Here is a 23,085-nt window from a genome sequence, read left to right as displayed (position 1 = left end):
TAATCATTTGAATAGTCTCAGAGTCCTTTGCCCTTTGTTTGTCCTTCACTTTTATGAATGGTTACTAATTTCTACATGTATACCAAGAAATATATTAATTATAGTTAAAATCCTGTAATGATATTTCCAGGGTGGATAAAAGGTAGTTATTTACCTTTCTGAGAATATCCAATTTAGTTATAGCTGAAAAAGAAGGTAACACAATTATTAAAGTTCTGTTAGCTAGTTTACACTATTAAACTTTTTAAATGGGTATTAGATATCATTGTTTTGATTAGCATGGTTTTTATAGCAGTCATTAGGAGTGAGGGTGCTTGGAGTCTAGACACTGTTCTAGACTTATGTGTTGGCTCTGCCGTTATTTAAGTATCTTCAAATAACTTCACTTTTAAGTCTCACCATTCAAATCTGTAGAATGGATATAAATATATTAATATAATAGTACCAACTTTATACGTTTGCTTTAGTAGCAAATGGAGGAATTCATTTTAAACCCTTAGTATACTTTCTCACACATAGGAATCAGTTGTACAAGGAGCCATTTAACAGAAATGCAGTTACATTTCTGGTAAAGTTTCTCATATGAATTATTCTGATTTCTCAGATAAGCTGTCCTCATTTTCCCTCTCTCTTTTCAACTTTCTTTTTAATTTGTTCTATTTTGGCTTGGCTGTCAAATTTTAAATTATTAAAAGCTAATATGAGCTGGGCACAATGGTTCACACTTGTAATTCCAGCACTCTGAGAGACAAGATAGGAGGATCACTTGAAGCCAGAAGTTTGAAACAAGCCTGAGCAACATAGCAAGACCCCATCTCTAAAAACAGTAATAATAATAATATAAATAAAGTTAGCCAAGTGTCGTGGCCCGTGCCTATAATCCCAGCTACTTGGGAGGCTGAAGTAGGAGGATAACTTGAGCCCAGGAGTTCAAGGTTATAGTGAGCTATGCTATGATAGGGCCACTACACTCTAGCCTGGGTGACAGAGCAAGACCATGTTTCTAAAAAAAAAAAAAAAAAAAAAAAAAAGGTAATAGTTAATATGTTTTTACCCAGGACTCTAGAGTTTTTAAAAAATATAATTTTGTGTGTGTGCCAAAAAACTAGAGCAATTACATAAAACAAATACAATGTAGCATGTTCAGCCAATCATTCATTATACTCCCTGAAGAGTAATTGCGCAAGAAGGCAAGAAGAAAGACATGGGGGAAAAATACCAACAGAATGCATTGGCAGGCTCTGTACACACAGACCATTACTGTTTCAGAAGCCAACAGAAAAAAAACAGTTTTAAAAGAGGCAAACATTTGTAGAGGAATCTTTGAAGGATTCTTAGCTGTTGTCTTGGACAAAAAGAGACCAGTGAGTAGATCCAAAGAGCTTCTAAGTTCTTCTCTCTTATTTTCTTGATTGTAAGTTAAAACTTGTTTTTAATTTTCATTTTGCAGAAGGCCATCAAGACATGAAATGTATAGTCAATACCATGTATGTTGATAACTATTGTTCAAATTATATTATTCAGATATTTCTAAATTATTGTATCTTTTATGTTGTAGTACTAGTGAGTGATTGTAACTTTTCAACTCCACTGTATAATATTTTAGTGTGATAAAAATGAAAGGTGAATAAAGGCAAAAATGTATATAAATATTAATTTATTTGTCAGACTGACATTTCTCCGAATATCCTTTTGAGAATTTGTGAAGTTTTACTTCTTGGGAATAGGTAAGCATTAAGACAATTTGCTTTTCCCTATTTTTTATATTTTTCCTTTTAAAATGTCTTTGTGGTTCACTTATGGAACTATTCAGACAGACCTCTGTATCCATAAGTAAAGACTGTTGTTTTAACTTTTCTACTTTCTCAAGTTAGAATTACGAGATTATTTTGCTATTTGCTGCCTTTACCTTTATTTTATCAAAAAAAGGGAAACAAAGCAAGTTCTCTGAAAATTATAATTTGTATATAACATCAACATTTATCCAAATGGATTTAAGTAACTATAGTTATGATACCAAATGATCATCGCTGGAATTTCGAACTGAGAACAAAGAAGAGGGATTACTATTACAAATCAATTACTATAGTCATATTAGCTAACCTAATGGTTTTGGTTTTCATCTGTGTGTATCTTACATTCTTATTTCACAAATGGGAACCCACGAATTTAAAGAGGAGAAATTAACTCTTTGGGATTCTAAGAATGACTGTAATGTTATTCAACGTTGCTTCACCTTGATATCACATAAAAGTGCCAAATTGTGCCATTCAAAGTATAGACTGCTGACCAGTAAGGAACTGGAAAGTGTTTTATTTCTGTTAATTTTTTTTAACAAGTAAAGGGAACAGTGCTTTTCTAAACATTAACAAGATGTTATTCACGAATTTACTGTAGGTGGTTGTAATGTTAAGATTTCACAGAAAAAAGTGACTTTGGAGGCAAGCGGGTAAAGGACTCTTATCCCATTGCCTCCATCTCCCTTCTAGCCATAAAGCCTGGAGAGAAATACCAGCTGAGAGTACATTTTGTATTCATTAATACTTCATATTATTTTAGAAAATCCTGATTGAATGTGTTACTGCGATGTCATATAAGGCATTTAATTGTGCATCTGAAACCTATGCTTTCAAAGTGTTCAAAGGCGTTTTATAACTGAACTTTATTATTATTTTTGTCTCCCACCCCAGTTATTGATCTACAATATTTATTTTACCCTCTTTCTCAATGAACAGGATAGAATGGTTAAAAAAGAGATAAGTGTGTGTCAACAAACTCAGGCCCTTCTGTGCAAGAATTTTCTTAGAAAATGGAGAATAAAAAAAGAGAGCTTACTGGTATGGTTTGTAATATATATTTTTCCATATTTAGTGAATGAAACTCAATGATGTAGTATCATACTATCTTTGTTACTTTTTTTGTTCACAAAGTTTAAGTTTTAATTTCCATTCTGGCTGGTTGATTTGGAATCATTTAAAAAAATTTTTTTTAATTTCAGCATATTACGGGGGTACAAATGTTTAAGTTATGTATATTGCCCTTGCCCCACCCAAGTTAGAGCTTCAAGTGTGTCCACACCACACTGCACCCATTACATGTGTGTATATACCCATCCCCTTCTCCCCTCTCCCATCTGCCTGACACCCGATGAATGTTATTACTAAAAATGTACTTAAGTGAATTTAATGGTGAGTACATGTGGTGCTTGTTTTCCATTCTTGGGATACTTCACTTTGATTTGGAATTCTAAATGCAGAATAATATATTTTGAAAAATAGGATACTATTTATGACAAAAGATGAAATAAACTAGAGGACTCATATGACAGCTCCTGAAAAATAAAGTAACATTTGGAATAGAACTAGCCATTCTCCAAAATAATTAATCCATTTGAATCTCAGTCATTTTGATTTGTGTTTAGTTAACTTCAGTGTAGGGGGAGAAAAAAGATAAGCTAGGCAAAATATTATAAAATAGATTTTTAAATGGGCAAATCATAATAGTACATTGGGGAATTTTGATTAAGATTATGTTAATTGGTAAGGCTGGGGAAAATATAAACAAAAATTAGGGATTTTTTTGGAATTTCTTTTCAAGGCTATGATTTTGGAAACATAGAGTGGTTTCAGGGAGCAAGATCACTGATTGTCACTATCTTTGCATTTTGTTGAGTTTCTAGTATGCTGACATGAACATTAAGACAAAGAGATTTGCTATTTGTTACTAAGAGATATATCTGGACTGCCTTGATCACGTAGAGGCTGAATTTTGTTCAGAGAAAACCAATACCATTTCAGTAGGAGCCAGCAGGATTCATGTAATTCTTTTAAACATCTGTAATAACTCTTGAAGCAGCTCAATCTAATATTTTTGTTCTTATATTAAAGAAGGATACATTTCTATTTATCACCCTTAAAAAGTTATGAAAATATATTTCTATCCAGAAATGTAAAAATATTGACACAATGAACACCTGTACACCCACAATCCAGATTTAATAGCTATTAACATCTTGCCATCTTTGCTTTATCTTTCTGTCTCCTCCTCCCCAAATATATATTGCTAAATATTTCAGCTAGAATCTCAAAAAATTAAGGGCATAGACCCCCACATAACCACTATCCCACCTCACAAAATTAACAATAATTTCATATAAGCATCTAATTCCATAGCCAAATTACTAAATTTTCTCCAAAATATCTTTCAAAGTTAGTTTGTTCAAACCAGGAAACAATGAGACAAAACTCCTTATCTATTGAATATTCTGTGTCTCTTTTTATCTGATTGAGTCTTCATGCTATCATTTAACTCACCCCTTTATTGTCTACATTTCTTACAGAGAATTGAATCTAAAAGTATTAAGTTCAGGTTGAATATTTTTGGTGAGAATGTCTTTTACGTGATGTACTTGTACATTACATCACACATTATGTACTTGTATTGCTTCAGTATGAGAGCATAAAATCAACGGTTGTAATGGTTGTCCCACTGTTAGGAATCCTAAATCCCTGGGTTAAGATCGACTGACTTTTTATATTATCTCAAAGTTGTATATTAAAAGGGTATTCTTTTCTTTAAAGGATAGATATTAAGTGGAAAGGAAAAAAGTTAGAGACTAAAATTAAGCCATGCTCAGTGGCAATATATTCTGTCTTAAAGTGTATTTGGATGTTTCTCACTGTTCTGGACCATATTATAACTTGACTCACTTTTCTTTTGTGTGGTGTAGGAATGGATAGTAGCATTGTCTCTAGGGATATATTTGTGCATCTTTTCGGGACTCTACAGAGCTATCCATTTTCCTGAACAACCTCCTTGTGTCCTGGGAACTATGGATCAGTTTAACGATTCTGACATAGTCATGGCATATACACCAGTCACTAACATAACACAGAGGATAATGGAGAAGATGGCCTTGGCTTCCTTTATGAAAGGTGTGTTGTTCAATGACCAATGTTTCAGTATGATGTGACCTCATGTTTAATTTGAAGTTTAGTTTTGCAAATTGAACTTATTTACCTAGCCTATAGGTCAGAGGTTCTCAACTGAGGCAAAGATTCTCATTATATATACAGTGAAGTGGTTGTTGTGGGCTACCAGTAAGGGTAGGTGTGTTAGAAGTAAAATAGATTTCCTAGGGTGCTTTTTAAATAGCACATACACCATTTACTCTTAATTCCACAAAGTATGCTCGGAACAGAAAAAAACATTGGGCCCTATTTTAGATGGCATAAAGTTAATTTCACTTTTCTCAAACTTAACTTTTAAAAAGTCCTATTCAGGTTAGCATTCTATAATTTAAGAGTTTCAAAAATTTTTAAGGATTTAATTATTTTAAATTTAGATTATAAATAGTAACTATAAACCAAAAGGTGTTTGAAATTCAAACTCAAGTTTAACAGTGGCATTGAAAAAGCATTACTGTTAGGTATTTAAAGAGAGTTAAAGAGTATAGCTCAGGACATGTAAAATCTATTTAAAATCAAACCAAGTGTTATGTACTGAAAGTCAAGAAATTTGGGGCTCTCTTTTTTTTTTTTTTTTTTTTTGAGACAGAGTCTCACTCTCCTGCCTGAGCTAGAGTGCCGTGGCATCAACCTAGCTCACAGCAACCTCAAACTTCTGGGCTCAAGTGATCCTCCTGCCTCAGCCTCCCGGGTAGTTGGGACTACAGGCAGGCACCACCATACCCAGCTAATTTTTTCTGTTTTTAGTTGTTTGGCTAATTTCTTTCTATTTTTAGTAGAAACAGGGTCTTGCTCTTGCTCAGGCTGGTTTTGAACTCCTGAGCTCAAGCAATCCTCCCGCCTTGAGCTCCCAGAGTGCTAGGATTACAGGCGTGAGCCATCACACCCAGCTGAAATTTGGTGCTCTTGACTATAGAATAATGATATTTTTTCTCAAAACTTTCTCTGTGTATCTGGACTCAGAAAATAGACATCTCTATGCTATGTAGGCTGCTGCATTAACTTGATGTATACTTCTTATAAAGAAATTAAAACACTTGAGAGTCATAGTTATTGTGTGAGTCCTCTGGCTTCCATTCTTCATATCCAGCCTACTGCCATTAGGAGTACCTATCATTAGCCAGCTATGGTCTCTGGTCTGCTCAATACAGGCCTTTGACCCTGCATAAGCAGATATCAGGACAATATCCTTTGCTCCTGTAATCTTATCCTACCATCAAATTTCTCTTATTAGTCCTCATTTCCCTGGATTCTGAACATTGGCCATTTCATCCTTTTGTATAATTTATCCAATCTCTTAACACCTTAGTTCTTTTTTTTTTTTTTTTTGAGACAGAGTCTTCCTCTGTTGCCCAGGCTAGAGTGCCATGGCATCAGCCTAGCTCACAGCAACCTCAAACTCCTGGGCTCAAGCAATCCTACTGCCTCAGCCTCTCGAGAAGCTGGGACTACAGGCATGTCCCACCATGACTAGCTAATTTTTTCTATATATTTTGAGTTGTCCAGCTAATTTCTTTCTTTCTTTTTTTTTTTTTTTTTAGTAGAGATGGGGTCTCACTCTTGCTCAGGCTGGTCTCGAACTCCTTAGCTCAAACCATCCGTCCGCCTCGGCCTCCCAGAGTGCTAGGATTACAGGCATGAGCCACCACGCCCGGCCAACACCTCAGTTCTAATCACTGTCTTCTGTCCTTCTGAATCTTTTAGTTTCTTGCTATCTGGATTGTCATTCTGAGGGGCAGCTCTGAGCTCTGAATTCTAATTATTTTATGCCCACTGTTCCTAATACTTCCTGTCCAACCTCTCCAAGCTTTGGAATGGATATTTTCACCCTTGGATGCCTTCCCCTGTTGTATAATTCCTCATGGCTGCTCCTGGAGTTTTGACTTTGGCCTGCCTCCCTTGCCCTCATTCCTTTTGTGTTCTGCCTGACCAGTGTTGATTCTAACCTGATGTGGCTCTCCTGGCTTTCTCTATTTGGTCATTTACCTCATCTATTTTTTTTTTTAATACCTCATGAAGCATGTACAGAAGCCTCAGGGATAGTCTTCCTGCATGCACAGTACAAGCTATCGGCCACTTTCTGCACTTAGAGTCTCATGGCTCTCTGGACTTGTCTCTGTTCCAGCTACCATTCCAGCTTGCCCCAATCACAGCTCCTTTCTCACTGTCTTATTCTACATTTATCTAACTCATGCATTTTGGCATGAGTATTCATGTTTTGAGCTTGATAGTATACTTATAGAGAAAATCAGTGAAGTTAGCCTTTTGTACTTATAGAGAAAATCAGTGAAGTTAGCCTTTTCCTCATAAAAGTTTCACAGCCTTACTCTATGTTTGGAAGGATGAGTGGTTTCAAATGGTACAATTATGCGATAAAAATGAATAGCTTTTTTATCTTAAGGTAGTCTTCACCTTGAGTGAGGTTTAAAATTAATGAAATTTTCAGAACATAATACCTGAAATTATAAAAAAGGAGGCCATAAATTGGACTTGAGTATTTTTCAAAGCTAGTAATAGATTTACTAACCACCTCTTGGGTGGACTGCTTCTGCAGATTGTAAGCTCATCCATTATGCACTGATTATTATGAGCTTAATTCACAGAGAGTGTTCTTGACCCCAGAGAATCTATAGGTGGATTATAACTTTACTTTTGATTTTTGTGCTCTGACTCTTTTCATGCAACTGACTTCTACTAGCATACTATTTTCCTGTGATAGAAATCAGTTTATAATCTTGGCAGGAAGAAACCAAAACACCAAATTCTCAAGTATTCCTATTGTTTATTTTAAATATTTTTTCATTTAATGTTTAAATTATTTTAGTCACCAAACTAATATACACTCTAAAAAAAAATTAAGGAGTAAAAACTTGTATAAAGCAAAAAAATGAGAGCTTTTCCTTTTTTATTTGCTACTACTTCTTCTTCTCCTCACCCCCTCATTTAAGTTTGTGTCTTTCAAGAAAAATATGCAAATGGTTATATATGTTTATAGATGTCACCTATGTTTCTTTCTTTCTTTTTTTTTTTTTTTTTTTTTTTTTGAGAAAGAGTTTTGCTTTGTTGCCCAGGGTAGAGTGAGCGCCATGGCGTCAGACTAGCTCACAGCAACCTCAAACTCCTGGGCTCAAATGATCCTTCTGCCTCAGCCTCTCGAATAGCTGGGACTACAGGCATGTGCCACCATGCCTGGCTAATTATTTCTCTATATATTAGTTGGCCAATTAATTTCTTTCTATTTATAGTAGAGACGGGGTCTCGCTCTTGCTCAGCCTGGTTTCGAAATCCTGACCTTGAGCAATCCACCTGCCTCGGCCTCCCAGAGTGCTAGGATTACAGGCGTGAGCCACCGCGCCCAGCCTCACCTATGTTTCTATGTTTATATAGGCACACAAATTCAGTTTTTCTTTATCAAAATGAGATCACACAAAAAATAAATATTTTCATGTATTCATATCAAACTTAAAATAATAGAAAAGATTTTTGCTTAGCTTTTAACTCAGAGGCACCTATTCAGGGATAATCTGTAACACCTATAATTTTATAGAAAACGTAAACAATTGCAGTTTGTTTTTGTGTCCTCTAATAATAAGTTTACTTGGTTATTTATATTTCTCTTACATGGTAGGAAGAACAATTGTTGGAACACCTGATGAAGAAACTATGGATACAATACTTCTACAAAAGTACCCTGAAATCGTAGGAGTTGTGTTTAGTGATACTTTCTCATACCAGCTGAAGTTTCATTGGAGATATAGGATCCCAAGCATAAAGGAACACTCTGAATACTCAGGTAACTGTATGAAAATTAGTTACAATCTTTTTTGCTGTGGCATTGAATTTCCTGTTCATAATGACTGATAGAAATGTTAATACAACCAAATAAAGAAGTAATATACATTTTCCCCCTGAACTTAATCATCAAGATGAGTCTTCTTATTTGGGGAACTATTCAATAATATAGTTTCTTCCAGTTTTACAAAGTGCTTTAAAAAATTCTCTAGATTGTGTAGTCATAGGCTCTGAGCTTACATTTAGATATTTTATTTTAGAGCCAAAGTTAAGATTTTAATTCTAATAATTGGCTCCATTACGTATTGATGGACATATTTTTCTTCTTTCTTTAAGAACACTGTTGGACCATAAATGGTAAATATTTTTGTTACTTAGAAAAGTACTGGAAAAAAGGATTTGTGGCTTTCCAAACTGCAATTAATGCTGCAATTATAGAAGTAAGTGCCTAACTTTAAAGACCTATTTTTAAACCTCCTGTATTTTTTCCCTTTTTTCTAGCATCTACCTCATCTCCCAACTTGTCTCTATCCTTTTAAGAGATGACACTTTGCCTTCTATTCTCAGAGAAAATAGAAGCTGTCAAATGAGAATATTCTCCAACATCTCAATATGAACCCATTAAAACTTCAGACCTACCACTCACTACACTTTTCTCCTTTCTCATCCTTAATGTCCTTCCTCAGTTCAGAGGCTAGATCCCATCCCTTCCAATCTTATCAAGAAATTTGAACTATGGATTTTTCCCTTCTCTTTCCTCTTTCTTCAAGCTCGCCTTTCTGCTAGATTCTTATCTTTCGGATTTTAAATTAATTTCTTCACAAATGAGTAAGACCTCTGCTCATTCACATTCCTCCCCAAGTAACTACTCTATCTCCCTTCTCTTAATGGCTAAGCTTCTTGAAAGTGTTGTCTTCATTAGGCTCAACTCAACACAGTGTGATTTCTATCCCCGCCTACACCACCAAAAGGGCTTTTTATAAGGTCAATAACACTTCCATGTCAATTAACCACTGTAATTTTTTCATTCCTTATCTTACTTGATCTTTCAACTCAATAACATAGGATTCACCTGGTTTCCCTTTTACTTTTCTAGGCATTCCTTCTTAGTCTTCTTGCCAGCTTATCCAACTTTACCTTTCTATGTTTTGTATCTGCAGTTCCACAGGGTTCTATTCTAGGAATCTCTTTCCATCCTATATGCTTTTTCTAGAAAGTCTCATTAATTATCATAATTTTAATTATATTTCACATGCTGATAACTCTGAGAACCTACTTCAATTTGTAGACCAGCAAAATTTTTCTGTAAAGGACCACCTGGTAAATATTTTAGGTTTAGGGGTCAAACTGTCTGTATTGGAACTATTCACCTCTGCTGTTGTAGCTTGAAAGTTTGCCATAGATAACACACAAATAAATGAGTATGGCTATGTTCAGTAAAACTTCATTTACAAAATAGGTGGTAGGCCAGATTTGGTTTGGGGACCTAATTTGCTGACCTCTACTCTAGTCCTGTATATCTGACTGTGTATTGGATATCTTTACTTTGATGTCTCAAGCAATTCAACTTAGTATGGTCAAAACTGAATGTGGGTGTTTTTTCTCTAAATGTGACTGAGTCTTTTACAATTTTCTCTATCGCAGTGAATGCCAATGCTACCTAGTTTATCAAATAGAAACTGGGAAATTATCTGCCTGACCCATCACATCTAATCTTTCATCTGGCCTCTTAATTCTAAACTCAAATCTATATAATTCAGCGCTGCCGTCAGGACAAAGTCAACCATTAGGATTTCTTGTCTGAACTATGGGAGTAGTTTATTTCCCCAGCCACATATACAGTCTATATATTTGTTTGTTTTTGCTGCAAGGAACCTCTTTTCAGTGATCCAGTGTACCATGTTCCTTCCTTCCTTTGCACATGCTGTTCGCTCTGCTCAAAGTTTGCTTCTTCATCCTCAACCCTCCCTACACAATCTTTGTTTAAAAAGTATCACACAGCCTTCCCCTCTCAGTGCAAATGTCACTTCTTCAGGGAATACTTCTCTGGCTTTCCTCTACTTCTTTTTTAACATAGTTTTTAAATTATAATTAAAGAATTGATTATGCAATAAGTTGTCAAATATCTCTCCTTCTTTCCTTAAATAATTTTAATCTTTAAATATTTTAATTCTTTGTAAATATCTTTACAAAATGTAAAGTTCTGTGAGAGTGAGGAGTGTTTCTGTCTGGATTGCTGCTGTTTCTCAATTACCTAACACATTGTATTATGGGTGATCAACCCTCATTTAATTTCTCAAATGACTCTTATAATTAATGTCAATTCATGCCGAAAGTCATCGAGATTGTTTTGATGATATTAGTAGTTCACCATATTTCAAAATGATGGGCACATGTAAATACTGAAATTGAAAAGAAACAAAAGGTATATTGTTTTCTAACAGTTTTTAATATAATACATTTGTTAACATCCCAATTTAGGTCACAACAAACCATTCTGTGATGGAGAAGCTGACATCAGTTATTGGAATAAATATGAAGATACTACCTTTCACTTCTAAGGGAGAAGTTATAAATGAATTGTTTATTTTTATTTGTGTAGTTTGTTTCTCTTCTTTTATATACTTTGCATCATTAAATATTACACATGAAAGAAAAAAATTTAAGAAACTGATGACAATGATGGGTCTTCGAGACTCTGCATTCTGGTAAGCTAATTTGCTAATTTACTTGTGTATCATGCATTTATTAATAGAGAAACTCAGTAGGTTATAAAAGAAATTGGATGCACTCATGAGTTTTTCTTTTTTTTAGATTTATAGTTTTATTATGGTAACAAATAGTTGTCAAAGTGAGATCTACATATATATACAGATTATATTTAAATTCAGATAGCATATTTACATTTTTAAGTTATACTTTTGAAATTAGAAGATGAAGTACAGCCTAAGTTTTACAACAAAGAAAAGAAAAATATATAAGACAAAAACAGACAGTGTTAATAGTAAAAAACACAACTATCTGTTTGTGATATAATGTGGAAACTTTTTGTCAAAAAGCTCCATATTCTTAATCTGATTGCCCAAATCATTAAAATATGGATGATTCAGTGCCATCTTGCCAGATTCTTTTGGCGGGATCATAGACTAACATTTTCGAGAGCAAATCTAAGCCATTTTCATCCAAGTTTTTGACATGGGATGCCAGGCTTCCTGGTTTCCACTTGGGAAATGTATTCTTATAGTCCTGTAAAGATTCCACCTCTGGCCACACTTCATTATTGGGTGTGCCCAAAGCTTGGAAAATCCTGAAAAGTTGATCAATTTCTGAATCCCCATGGAAAAGTAGTTTCTTAGTTGCTAATTCTGCAAATATGGTGCCTATATTCCAAATGTCAACTGGAGTCGAGTAACGAGCTGACCCCAGCAATACTTCTGGGGATCTGTGCCAGAGTGTTACTACCTCATGTGTATATACTCTAATAGGTATTCCAAAAGCTCTGGCAAGGCCAAAAGCAGCCAGTTTAATTGTTCCTTTGTCATCAATCAATAGATTTTGAGGTTGTAAGTCTCTGAAGAACTCTTCTAGAGTGACGAAACACAATCCCCTGTAGGATTTGGTATAAGTAACTCTTAACAAGTGAAGAATCCATGAACTGACCAGGAGGGATAGGATCCAAATATTTCTTGAGGTCCATGGAAAGAAATTCAAAGACGAGATATAACCTGGAATCCTGCATAAGCACATCTTAAAGACTGACTATATTTGGATGATGAAGTTCTAAGAACCCCTTCCTCTTCACTTTCTAGTCTGATTTTCTTCATGGCTACCACTTGGCCTGTAGTTTCGTGTCTACCCTTATATACAACTCCATAGGTACCTTCCCCAATTTTCTCTATTTTGGTATAATCTTCCATAGTTAATCAATAGGTATGGTAGATCCTGGCTTAGTATCCCGCGGCGGCTGTAGTGGCAGCTACCACGTCACTGTCGCTTCTCTCTCAACTTCCAGGAGCCAGCTTAGAAGCTGAGTGCCCACTCATGAGTTTTTCTTACATGTGTTCAATTTACTTAGCTTACCTGCATGAAAGTTTAAGATGCTGGCAATAGAAAATAAGTAAGGATTGTGCTATGTTTCCTTGAGTTGAAGAAACATGGATGACATTGGTATAAGTTATTTATTGCCAGAAAAATGCTGCATAAAAACCACCCAAGACTCAGTAACCTCAAGCAACAATTACTTCATCTTTCTCATTTGCCTGTGGTAAATGAGAGTTTGGCAGATCTATTAATAGTTTCAGTTTGGCCAGGCTTGAATTCAAGGTGCAGGTTAGATCCAGGTCTGCTCCATGTGACTCATCCTTCTTGGGCCAGTAGGCTGGGCATGTTCTTTTTATTTAGTCACAAAAACACAAGGGGTAAGTCCCTATGCATAAGCATATTTCAAGCTCCTGCTCATATCATACATGATGAAATCTCATTAGTTAAACCAAGTCACGTGGACAAAACTAAAGTCAAGGGATGGAGAAGTATGTTCTGCTCACTATGAGACCAAAGCAAGTCAAATTGTCAAGCCTGCAGCTAGCAATGTGGGGAATTGTAGTCCTTTCATGAAAAGAGGAGCAGAAAAGAAAATGAAAATTTTTGGACATACTATAGTGTTATTGAGGCCAAGTCATGTAGTTAATCAACAAAAGTATTCTTTGGCTAGAACTAATCAGACAATATCAGGGTTAAATGAGGCAATGTGTTTAAATCACGTAGTACAAACACAGTTGTGTGCTTGTTAATGCATGGTAAAATGCATCTCTCTCCATATACCTATATATCTGTGTACCTATTCATCCACCCATTGATCTATTGTCTCTTTTCCCCTAGACTTTGAGATAATATATAATTATAGTAATATTTATGGTAAATATTAAATAATAAAGTATTATGGTCTAGTAATTATAGAAATAATAGTGAACATTGTTTAAGTACTTTGTTCCATAGATCACTTCTAGCTCATAGTGCTATTATTCTCATTTTATAGGTAAAAAAACTAAAGCAGAGAAAAGTTAAGGGTTTTGCCTAAAACCACATAGTTGATAAGCCATAGAGTGAGGACTCAAATCCAAGAAAAAAGCACTGTTTTAGCCACTGTGCTATGTAACACAAAAAATTAATAAAATGAAATTAATGACAAGGGGGAAAGGAGTTAGAAAAAGCCACTATTGAAACCAGCCTGCAGAAATGCATACCATATTGTTTTTAGCATTATTGGATATAAGTATTAAATTTGAACACAAATTTCTTTTTTTTCCCATCTTTTATAGTATTTTTGATACATCATAGTTGTACATATTTTTGGGGTACATGTGATATTTTGATACATGTATATGATGTGTAATGATCAAAACAGGGTAATTGGGATATCCATCACTTCAGACATTGAATCCAAATTTCTGAGTGCCTCTTTCCTGATATAAAACTGTACAAGGAACCAGATTTTATTTTGGCTAGATTTTTTTTTTTATTAGCTGATTTTGCATCAGTTATTGAAGAGAGTGTTTTAAGTATGCTCTTTTCCCTTCTTTCTTTTCAAAGACAAAGAAAAGAGATTTTTTTTCCCTTTTTTTTAATTTCAGCATGTTATGGGAGTGCAAATGTTTAGGTTATGTGTATTGCCTTTCCCGTCCCTTCCCCGCCAGAGTCAGAGCTTCAAACGTGTCCATCCCTGAGATGGTGCACATCGCACTCATTATATATGTATGTACCCATCCCCTCCTCCCCTCTCCCATCTGCCCGATGCCCGATAAATGTTATTCCTATATGTCCACTTAGGTGTTGAGAAAAAGAGATTTAAAGAATAAAATGATAAAATGTGTCTAAAAAAGTTCAGCTTTGCCAATTTTGTTCTTTAAATTTCCATGAGAACCCCATTGCCAGATGCAAGCATCTGGGTATTGAGGTAAAGCTATTATATTTTTTATAGAGCCCTAATACTTCTTGTACATTGTACTCTCTTCCACTTTCTACCTGATCAGGCACACATTTTGCTATAATCTGCTTAACCCAAACAAGGCTCAAGTATGCAGAGTTCTCATTTATTAAAAGCTTGTTTTTGACTGGGTTTTGTGGCTCACACCTGTAATCCTACCACTCTGGGAGACCAGGATGAGAAGATCACTTAAGGTCAGGAGTTTGAGACCAGCCTGAGCAAAAGGAACACCTCCATCTCTACTAAAAATAGAAAAATTAGATAGGTGTGGTGGCATGCACCTGTAGTCCCAGCTGCTCAGGAGGCTGAGGCAGGAGGATCGCTTGAGCCCAGGAATTTGAGATTGCTCTGAGCTAGACTGATGCCACTGTGCTCTAGCCAGGGCTACAGAGAAAGACTCTGTCTCAAAAAAAAAAAAAAAAAAAAAAAAAGGGCTTGTTTTTCTTATTGCTGACACTATTTCATTAAATGGATGTTTCTCAGGTTTCTTTACCCTTTCAACCTTCGGAGGAGATATGACTTGTTTCCATTTTTTGGCAGTTATGAATAAAGCTGCTATGAACATTCATGTACAGGTTTTTGTGTAAACATAATTATTCATTTTTCTGAGAAAATGCTTCATGGTATGTTTTCTGGGTCATATGGTAGTTGTTTAAAACACATCTTTCCATCTATTTCCACAGATTTTCAAAAGCAGCAATGTTTTGGCTACTCTGATATTGGATCACAGTTGTACAAGTGTAATTCTCAGTATACTTTTCACTTTTAGTTTCATGTTTCTTAGTAGCACTACAGTATTCTGATTCTTAAAAACAATATAGTGAGTGGCTTATGTCAATAGCTATATGAGCTTTACTTAATTCAGAAGGATTGTATACTTGAGGAAGCATTAGTATAAAGAAGTTTAAAGGGGAGATTGTTACTGTGTTTCTTCATCAACATGTTATATAGTCACTTGACTGAAAGAATAAACTTATATTTAGTTATGTTATTTTAAAATTTAGTATATAATTATAGAGATAATTATGATAATGGTTACTTTCTGTACCACATGCTAAACTAACATTTTCATGGGCATTACCTCATTTAATTCTCAGAACAAGCATATGAAGTAGCTACTACCATTATTGACCCCATTTCACAGATGAGGGTGAGAGAAGATAAATAACTTTCCTGTAGTTCCACAGCTAGAATGTGCATGCCCATACTTTTATAATAAATTTGACCCTCATAGTTTGACTACAGAGCTTTTACTATTTTGCATATTGCCTCTCCAAAATTTACGTGTGTGACGTGTTGAATTAACACCTTCTTTCTACCATAGGCTCTCCTGGGGATTGATGTATACTGGCTTTATCTTCATTATGTCCATTTTTATGGTTTTGATCATAACATCGATCCCAATTATAGTTCATACTGGCTTCATGGTGATATTCACACTCTTTAGCCTATATGGCCTGTCTTTGGTGAGTTCGTAAAAACATATACTTCTTGACTTGTTTCAGGTCACAGATATATGAACAAATAATGACATTTCTTTGGGATATTAGTATAGTCACTAAATTTAAATCATGTTTTCTATATGTTTTGAGAAAGTTTTTGACAATGTGAGAAACTGATGAATATTGATATTCATGATTCTCAAGGGAAAAATATACCAATACGAACTCTTCTTTCTTCTTTCAGATTGCATTGGCTTTCCTCATGAGCGTGTTAATAAAGAAACCTTTGCTTGCTGGTTTGGCTACATTTCTCTTCAGTGTATTTTTGGGATGTCTGGGATTCACTGTATTATATAGGCAACTTCCCTTGCCTTTGGAATGGGCTTTAGGTCTTCTTAGCCCTTTTGCCTTCGCTGCTGGAATGGCTCAGGTAAGAACACAATTATTTTATGACTTTATCTATTAGATTTTCAAAATATGTTCTTATTCAAGAATTTGCTGCGTCATGAAATTTAATGATTAATCATCCCATATTTTAAGAAATTTTGCTGTTGAAAATTAAATAAGCAATAAAAATTTCTTATTGAAGGCAGATCATTTGTAAAATCCTAGCAAATTTAAAGAAGAAAATTAATTGCCAAATATCTGACTACTCAGAAATATCAGAGGTAGTAAAATGTGAAGTTGTGTGTAATGAGTGAGGCCACATGGCATTGATCAGCATCTCAGCTCCACTACCTCCCAGCTCAGTGACATTGGGCAAGTAACTCAGCCTCTTTGGCTTCACTTTCTTCTGCAGAATGAGGATGTCAGTAGAACCCACCTCATGGCAGTAATTGCAAGGATTAACTTTGTTATTACATATGTATTGTACTAGTATAATGGCAGATACATGCTATATAAATGTAAGCTGTTATCCTTATTATTATTGTATTTTATTATCTTTAATACAATTTCTTCAAGTCTTCAATACTCATTTAATATTTTAATGTTTCTGCAATATCTTATTCTTTTTTTTTTTTTTTTTTTTTTTTTTTTTAGTCAACTGATCTGGGACTTTATGCAATATCTTATTCTTATAATTTTTTAAATTTCTTTTAAATGGCCTCTAATTTCATTGCCCACGTTGAATTTTTCTTCCCAGAATATGTTATATTTGGTTGCTTATCCACTCTTCCAAATCCTCTTCTTTAAAATACCTGTGATAATCGATTATTCAGTTAAATTTCTGTTCTTCAATTGATTTACTTTCTTGTATAGCACTTCCTATTTTTGTGACAATAATTTTATTTGCAGAAAGCAACAATCCTAATAACTTGTCTGTGCAATTTTGAAGAGAAGGATATTAAAATAGGAACTACATTTGTCTAGGCAGCCCTGTTTTTTTCAAACTTTAGTTTTATAGGTTCATCTAACATTTTATTTTTTTCTTTTTAAACTCAGATTACATACCTGGATTATAACCTGAATGGTGTTATTTTTCCTGATCCCTCTGGAGATTCATACTTTATGATAGCTACCTTCTTCATTTTGGCATTTGATACTCTTCTCTATTTGATATTAACATTATATTTTGAGCGGGTTTTGCCTGGTAAGTAATAATGTAGTTAAAGTTGAATTTAAAGCATTTGTTTCTTATAAGGTAACGTCTTAATATTTGTTCACTTGTAATTTAAGAAACATTTCTGATTCTAAGAGAAGAGGAAAAAATTTCAAAGCAATAGATAGAGTTTTCTCATTTCCACCTCACTATATGATGGCATGAACTGACTTTATTTTGTAAAAATGTTTTAATTCAAGAGAACTTGGGATTATTTTGGTTTTGATCTTTCATAAATGTAGGATGTGTGTTTGTGTGTGTTTTAGTTGGGGAGAAGGAAGGAAACACCTCAATCAGCCATTGGATAATGATGCTTTTTAGTGTTTTAATTGAACTCACTGAGGTAAGATAGTTTATTAAATGGTTCTTGCTAAGATTTGGCTCTAGCAAACTTGTTCTTTTGAATCTCAAAAATATGAAAAAGGAACACCATACAAAGTTAGTAGATGATCTCTTATTTTTCTGCCTTTTTGTAGGAATATCAGCCTAATAACAATGCTTTCTATAGAGTTATAAAAAGGTATAAAATAAACTCTACAAGTGGCTTTTAAATAATTATTATAACATTTCTATATAGTGTGTACATATAATCCCAGGAACTAATATAATACAGTCATGTCCTGCATAAACGACATTTTAGTCAATGACAGATTGCATGTGTGATGGTGGTTCCATAAGATTATAATGCCATTTTTTAACTGTACCTTTTCTGTTTAGATATTTTTAATACACAAATACTTACCATTGTGTTACAATTGTCTACAGCATTCAGTACAATAACATGTTGTACAGGTTTGTAGTCTAGGAGCAATAGGCTATATATAAATATTTTTTTTCTTTTAAAAAAATTTATTCAGGATATTATGAGGGTACAAATATTTTGATTACATGTAATGTGTTTGCACCACCCAAGCCAGGGCTACAAGCATGTCCCTCCCCCATACAGTGCTTTCTGCTTCCATTAGTTGTAGGTTTACTCCCTCCCCCTCTCCCAACCAGTACCCAATGAGTATTACTACCATGTGAATACCTTAGTGTTGGTCAGTTAGTACCAGTTATATACAATATTAAATTACCTAATGACATTTCTCAAAATGTATTCCTGTTGTTAAGTGATGTATGACTGTACTTTCATTTCCTTTGTCCCCATAAAAGGTTTCACACATACATAGTTCTCTCTTACATGTCCGAATCTGAATATTTTTATCCTTTTTAAACCCAACTTATTTTAGTATAATCAACTGGTTTCTAGTTCAGGCTTTTTATTTTAAAAATATTTATAGTTTTTCTCCAGACTTTTGTTTCATGTGTTTTATCTCTACTATACTATTCTTTTAAGTTTTTTACCCTTATGCTTCTCATTGGCATAATAATATAAGTTTCTTTTTCAATTTTGTGATGTATCATTTAGAAATACATAATTTCTTATGTATGTAGGAAATTGGCCTCAAAATTATTTTGAAAAATTATTCTTCCTGTGAAGAAATGATTGCTCTAATTATATAAAATGTTCTTTTGACCAAAAAGTAATGGGTAATGTATATAAACCATATAAAACCAACTTAACATGTAGCCCTGACTTGGCACAGGTCATAGCAAAAGAGCACTCTAGGACTTGAAAAATTAAAAAATTTACTTTATTATAGTTTCTCAAACACACAAAATTGAAATTCAAATTCTAAATCTTGTCTCCTCTGTATGCATTCATTGTCTCATTTATAAATGTAGCAAGATGTCTGTTCCACTAAATTCATTTTTTTAAGTGATAACTCTAAGCATTTCACATTTTTAAAAAGGATAATATTGTTCTAGAATTGTATTTTCTGTATCATTTGCATTTCTATCTAATTTCTGGGGATCCTACATTTAATGTAAATTTCTACAATATAATGACAGGTTTTGAAGCTTTAATCAGAACAATAATGTTATTTTTTTCATTGACATTGGGAAAGGATGAGAGTATGTCACATGACAGGGAGCAAGAAAGACAGGGTAGGAGGTGCCAGGCTCTTTTAAGCAATAAGATCTCCTGGGAAGGAATAGAGAAAGAATTTGCTCATTACCATGAGGATGGCACCAAGCCCAAGCTGTTCATGAGGGATCTGCCCCCCTGACCCATACACCTCCCATCAGGCCCCATCTCCAACACTGGGGGTAAAATTTTAACATGAGATTTGCAGAGGACAACTATCCAAACTACACCACTGTCCTTAATACAATATATTTATTTTTTGAAACATTATTTGTTTAAGAAATCTAAAAGCATTAGAACCACTGCTGCTAGAGACAGACTGAATTAGTATATGTTGGACTTTTCGCTGTTGAGATTTGTGTTTTAGGAAGATCACTCTGGCAGTTGTGTGGAGGATGGGCTCAAATCAGGTAGACACTAATGCAATAATCTATATTAGAATTGGGGGACCAAATTAAGGTATAAATGTAATGTAGAGAGGAGGGCAGACTCATGAGATTCTTAGGTGATAGAAACAACCTGATTTGGTGGTTAATTATATATAAGTTAGGGGATAGGGGAAGAAAAGGGGAGGGGATAAGGGTCACTATCTGGTTTCTGTCTTTGGTTACTGGGAGTAATGAAGATAATGTCACTAAGGAAATAACTGCAATAGTAGCAAAATAGGAATATAAAACATTAGTTCAATTTTTAGCATATATTTTTTTAAAAGCTACAATTTCTATGCATAGAATTAATTTATTTTTCAATTTTAATTTCCCCCTTCTAAATGAACCACAGCTGAGAAGTTATCAAAGACCAGAACACTCTTAACCTCAATGTACCTATAATGCTTTACTGTTGACATTATAAACTTAAATGCCAAAGATAATAACTTAAGTTCAAAAGTGTTATCAAACTTCACTAGGACAGATGTCTTTCTTTACTGGTGTGATATGATTGTTGTAATATGAAATTATATCTTGATTAATTAGACAAAGATGGCCACCGGCAGTCTCCATTGTTTTTCCTAAAGTCTTCATTCTGGTCCAAACATAAAAATACTCATCATGAAGTCTTTCAGAATGAAATAAATCCCGAGCATTTCTCTGATGACTCTTTTGAACCAGTGTCTCCAGAATTCCATGAAAAAGAAGCAATAAGGTAATGAAGAAACTATGTGACTATGTATACTTATACGTAAAAACTTAATAAACTAAGCTGTAACATGGCCTGACATAAGTCAAATGTTGATATAGATGATGTATTCCTTTCTTTCAGCTATTCTTCTGCCATAATCCTAGATTTTTCTCATTCACCGTTATGAAAATAAATGCTATTGCTGTTGTCAACAGTAAAATTGAGGAGCCCCATTCACTTTCTTGCCCTCATCTTTTGTCTTGTATCTTATCATACTCCATCATTTATACTTTCCTCTCTGCTTTGTCTTCTAACACACACACATAAAAACATACATGTTATGTATTCGTATATAAAGAATGTGTATATGAAATATATGAGTGTATATGATGCACATGTATTTTTCATACTTAGACTATCTCCTTTAGGGAGCATAGGGACTGAGACTTTGAAGTCAAAAGCTCTCTCAACAACTTAACAGCTTTGTGGCTTTTTGTTAAACTATATATGTGCTCTCTAAGCCTCATTTTTTTTTCATTTCTAAGGAGAGTATAATATTTGTGTCATCTTTAATAATGTAAAGAATTAATAAGATAATTAAGTATATATACCTGTTACATAATAGGAACTATGTAGATGTTAGTTCTATATCAAAATCAGTTTGATTGTTTGAAGGGGTATAGAGATAAAAAATAATATAGGGAGGACCATCAATAAAGAATTTTTAGGGAAACCAGGAAGATATACTTCTGTAGACAATGACTGCTTAAGTCTTTGTTCTGTCATAATTTAGTAATACTTCTCTAGGCATTTGCTTATTTCATTGAAGATTATTGAGAAATATTCTTAAGTGGCATTTAATTTATGTGAAGTTATCTTTCTAAAAGCATATTTTGAGGAGACAGTAGAGCATAATGATTATAATGTGGACCATAGATTTAAAATACCCAGTTCGAATCCTGGCTTTGAACCTCTTTATTGTATAATCCCAGCTAAATTACCTAACCTGCCTGTGCCTCAACTTCTTCATCTTAAAAATGGACATAACAATAGTACTAAGTTTGTCATGAAGAGTAAATGAACTATCACATATAAAGCTTTTAGAGTAGTGCCTGGTCCATAATATGTATTCAATAAATATTAGCTGCTATGAATATCCCAAATAAGTACAATCAATTAGACTTATATCAATTCACCTTGTTTGAAAACAGTTAGGTAGAAGGTGATTGTGAAAGTGTCTAGAAGAAGTGGGGAATGAGGAGAGAGACAATAGGAAAAGGAGAAAACTATAAGCTGACATGGAAAGATCAAGGAGAAAGCTCTTTATTTCCTGGAGTTAAGGGAACTTCTCAAATTCTACCATATTTTAGTAGTCTTTAAAGTTCTATTCCCTGCACAAAGACTTTTATAGCTATTCCAGTTTATCACTTTCCTTGTTATTAACTCTTATAGTCATTATGTTGAAACCAGAAAATTTAGTATTGTGGCACTTAACAAGTTAAATTAGGACTAAATTACATTAGTTCCTCCTTTGTGAGGCCAAAAGCTCATCTTCTAGAATCATGGTTCTATAAATGCCCAGGACCATGAGTCTGAACCATATTCATCCAGTGGGCAAATGAGCATGGTTGTGTGAGTTGAAGAGGGATTATTTAGCTCTCTTAACTAAGTGGATAATACTAGTCATCCTGTTCAGTGGTCTTAGGTCCAATTTGCCCTTAGTATTTTAATATAAGCTGAATATATGCTCAAGAAAATGTGACAGCTCTAGCCTATGTAAACCTGCACACTATGTCATCCACCTTGACACTCCCTCTATCTGTATCTAATGGCCTAACATGCCTCAAACCAAAATCTCTTTGATCATTCTGGACCAGACTGTTCCTGCTGACAAATTAATTATTTCATTAATTTATGTATTATTCATTAATCCCTCTGCTAAAATTAGGATACAGAGACTAATGATTACAGAGTTTCACCTCAGAAAGTGCAGAGTCTAGTGGGAAACAGGCATTTCAATAAGTAATTAGTAAAAGGTGTGGTAGAGATGAACACAGGAATTAAGAGGACATAGCGAAGGATCATCCAGCCCAGTCTAACATAGTGGGGGAGGTCAGAAGCAGATAACTTTTGAGGTGAGTCCTATATGGAAAGAAAAGGTCTTTGTTGTATAAAGTGTGGTAGGATATGTGAAGGTCTTTCCACACAGG

The 23,085-nt window shown here is 34.2% G+C and overlaps 1 protein-coding gene and 1 pseudogene across 7 annotated transcripts in view; one reads left to right on the top strand and one right to left on the bottom strand.

Annotated features, from left to right (window-relative positions):
- Window positions 1–1,122: 1,122 nt before the first annotated feature.
- Window positions 1,123–23,085, top strand: part of ABCA10 (ATP binding cassette subfamily A member 10) — an 80,232-nt gene continuing 58,269 nt past the window's right edge. For 2 of the 7 annotated variants that reach the window (XR_012913104.1, XM_012747402.3), the window contains exons 1-10: window positions 1,123–1,364; window positions 2,736–2,837; window positions 4,730–4,934; window positions 8,596–8,760; window positions 9,096–9,199; window positions 11,241–11,467; window positions 16,067–16,208; window positions 16,429–16,614; window positions 17,628–17,775; window positions 20,731–20,899. Coding sequence is in view for 6 of the 7 variants with exons in the window: in XM_012747402.3 (XP_012602856.2) it covers window positions 1,227–1,364; window positions 2,736–2,837; window positions 4,730–4,934; window positions 8,596–8,760; window positions 9,096–9,199; window positions 11,241–11,467; window positions 16,067–16,208; window positions 16,429–16,614; window positions 17,628–17,775; window positions 20,731–20,899 (1,586 nt within the window). In the remaining variant the exon portion in view is untranslated. Of the gene's footprint in view, window positions 1,415–1,668; window positions 1,728–2,735; window positions 2,838–4,729; window positions 4,935–8,595; window positions 8,761–9,095; window positions 9,200–11,240; window positions 11,468–16,066; window positions 16,209–16,428; window positions 16,615–17,627; window positions 17,776–20,730; window positions 20,900–23,085 lie in introns of all 7 variants that reach the window. The other 5 variants (XM_012747406.3, XM_012747403.3, XM_075994703.1 and 2 more) reach the window with 5 other exon arrangements.
- Window positions 11,777–12,676, bottom strand: LOC142861888 (cyclin-dependent kinase 1 pseudogene; annotated as a pseudogene).

Source organism: Microcebus murinus, chromosome 18, assembly GCF_040939455.1.
Source record: "Microcebus murinus isolate Inina chromosome 18, M.murinus_Inina_mat1.0, whole genome shotgun sequence".
NCBI classification, from domain to species: domain Eukaryota; kingdom Metazoa; phylum Chordata; class Mammalia; order Primates; family Cheirogaleidae; genus Microcebus; species Microcebus murinus.
The sequence above is the reverse complement of the archived record's forward strand: the minus strand, read 5'-3'. Positions and strand labels throughout refer to the sequence as shown.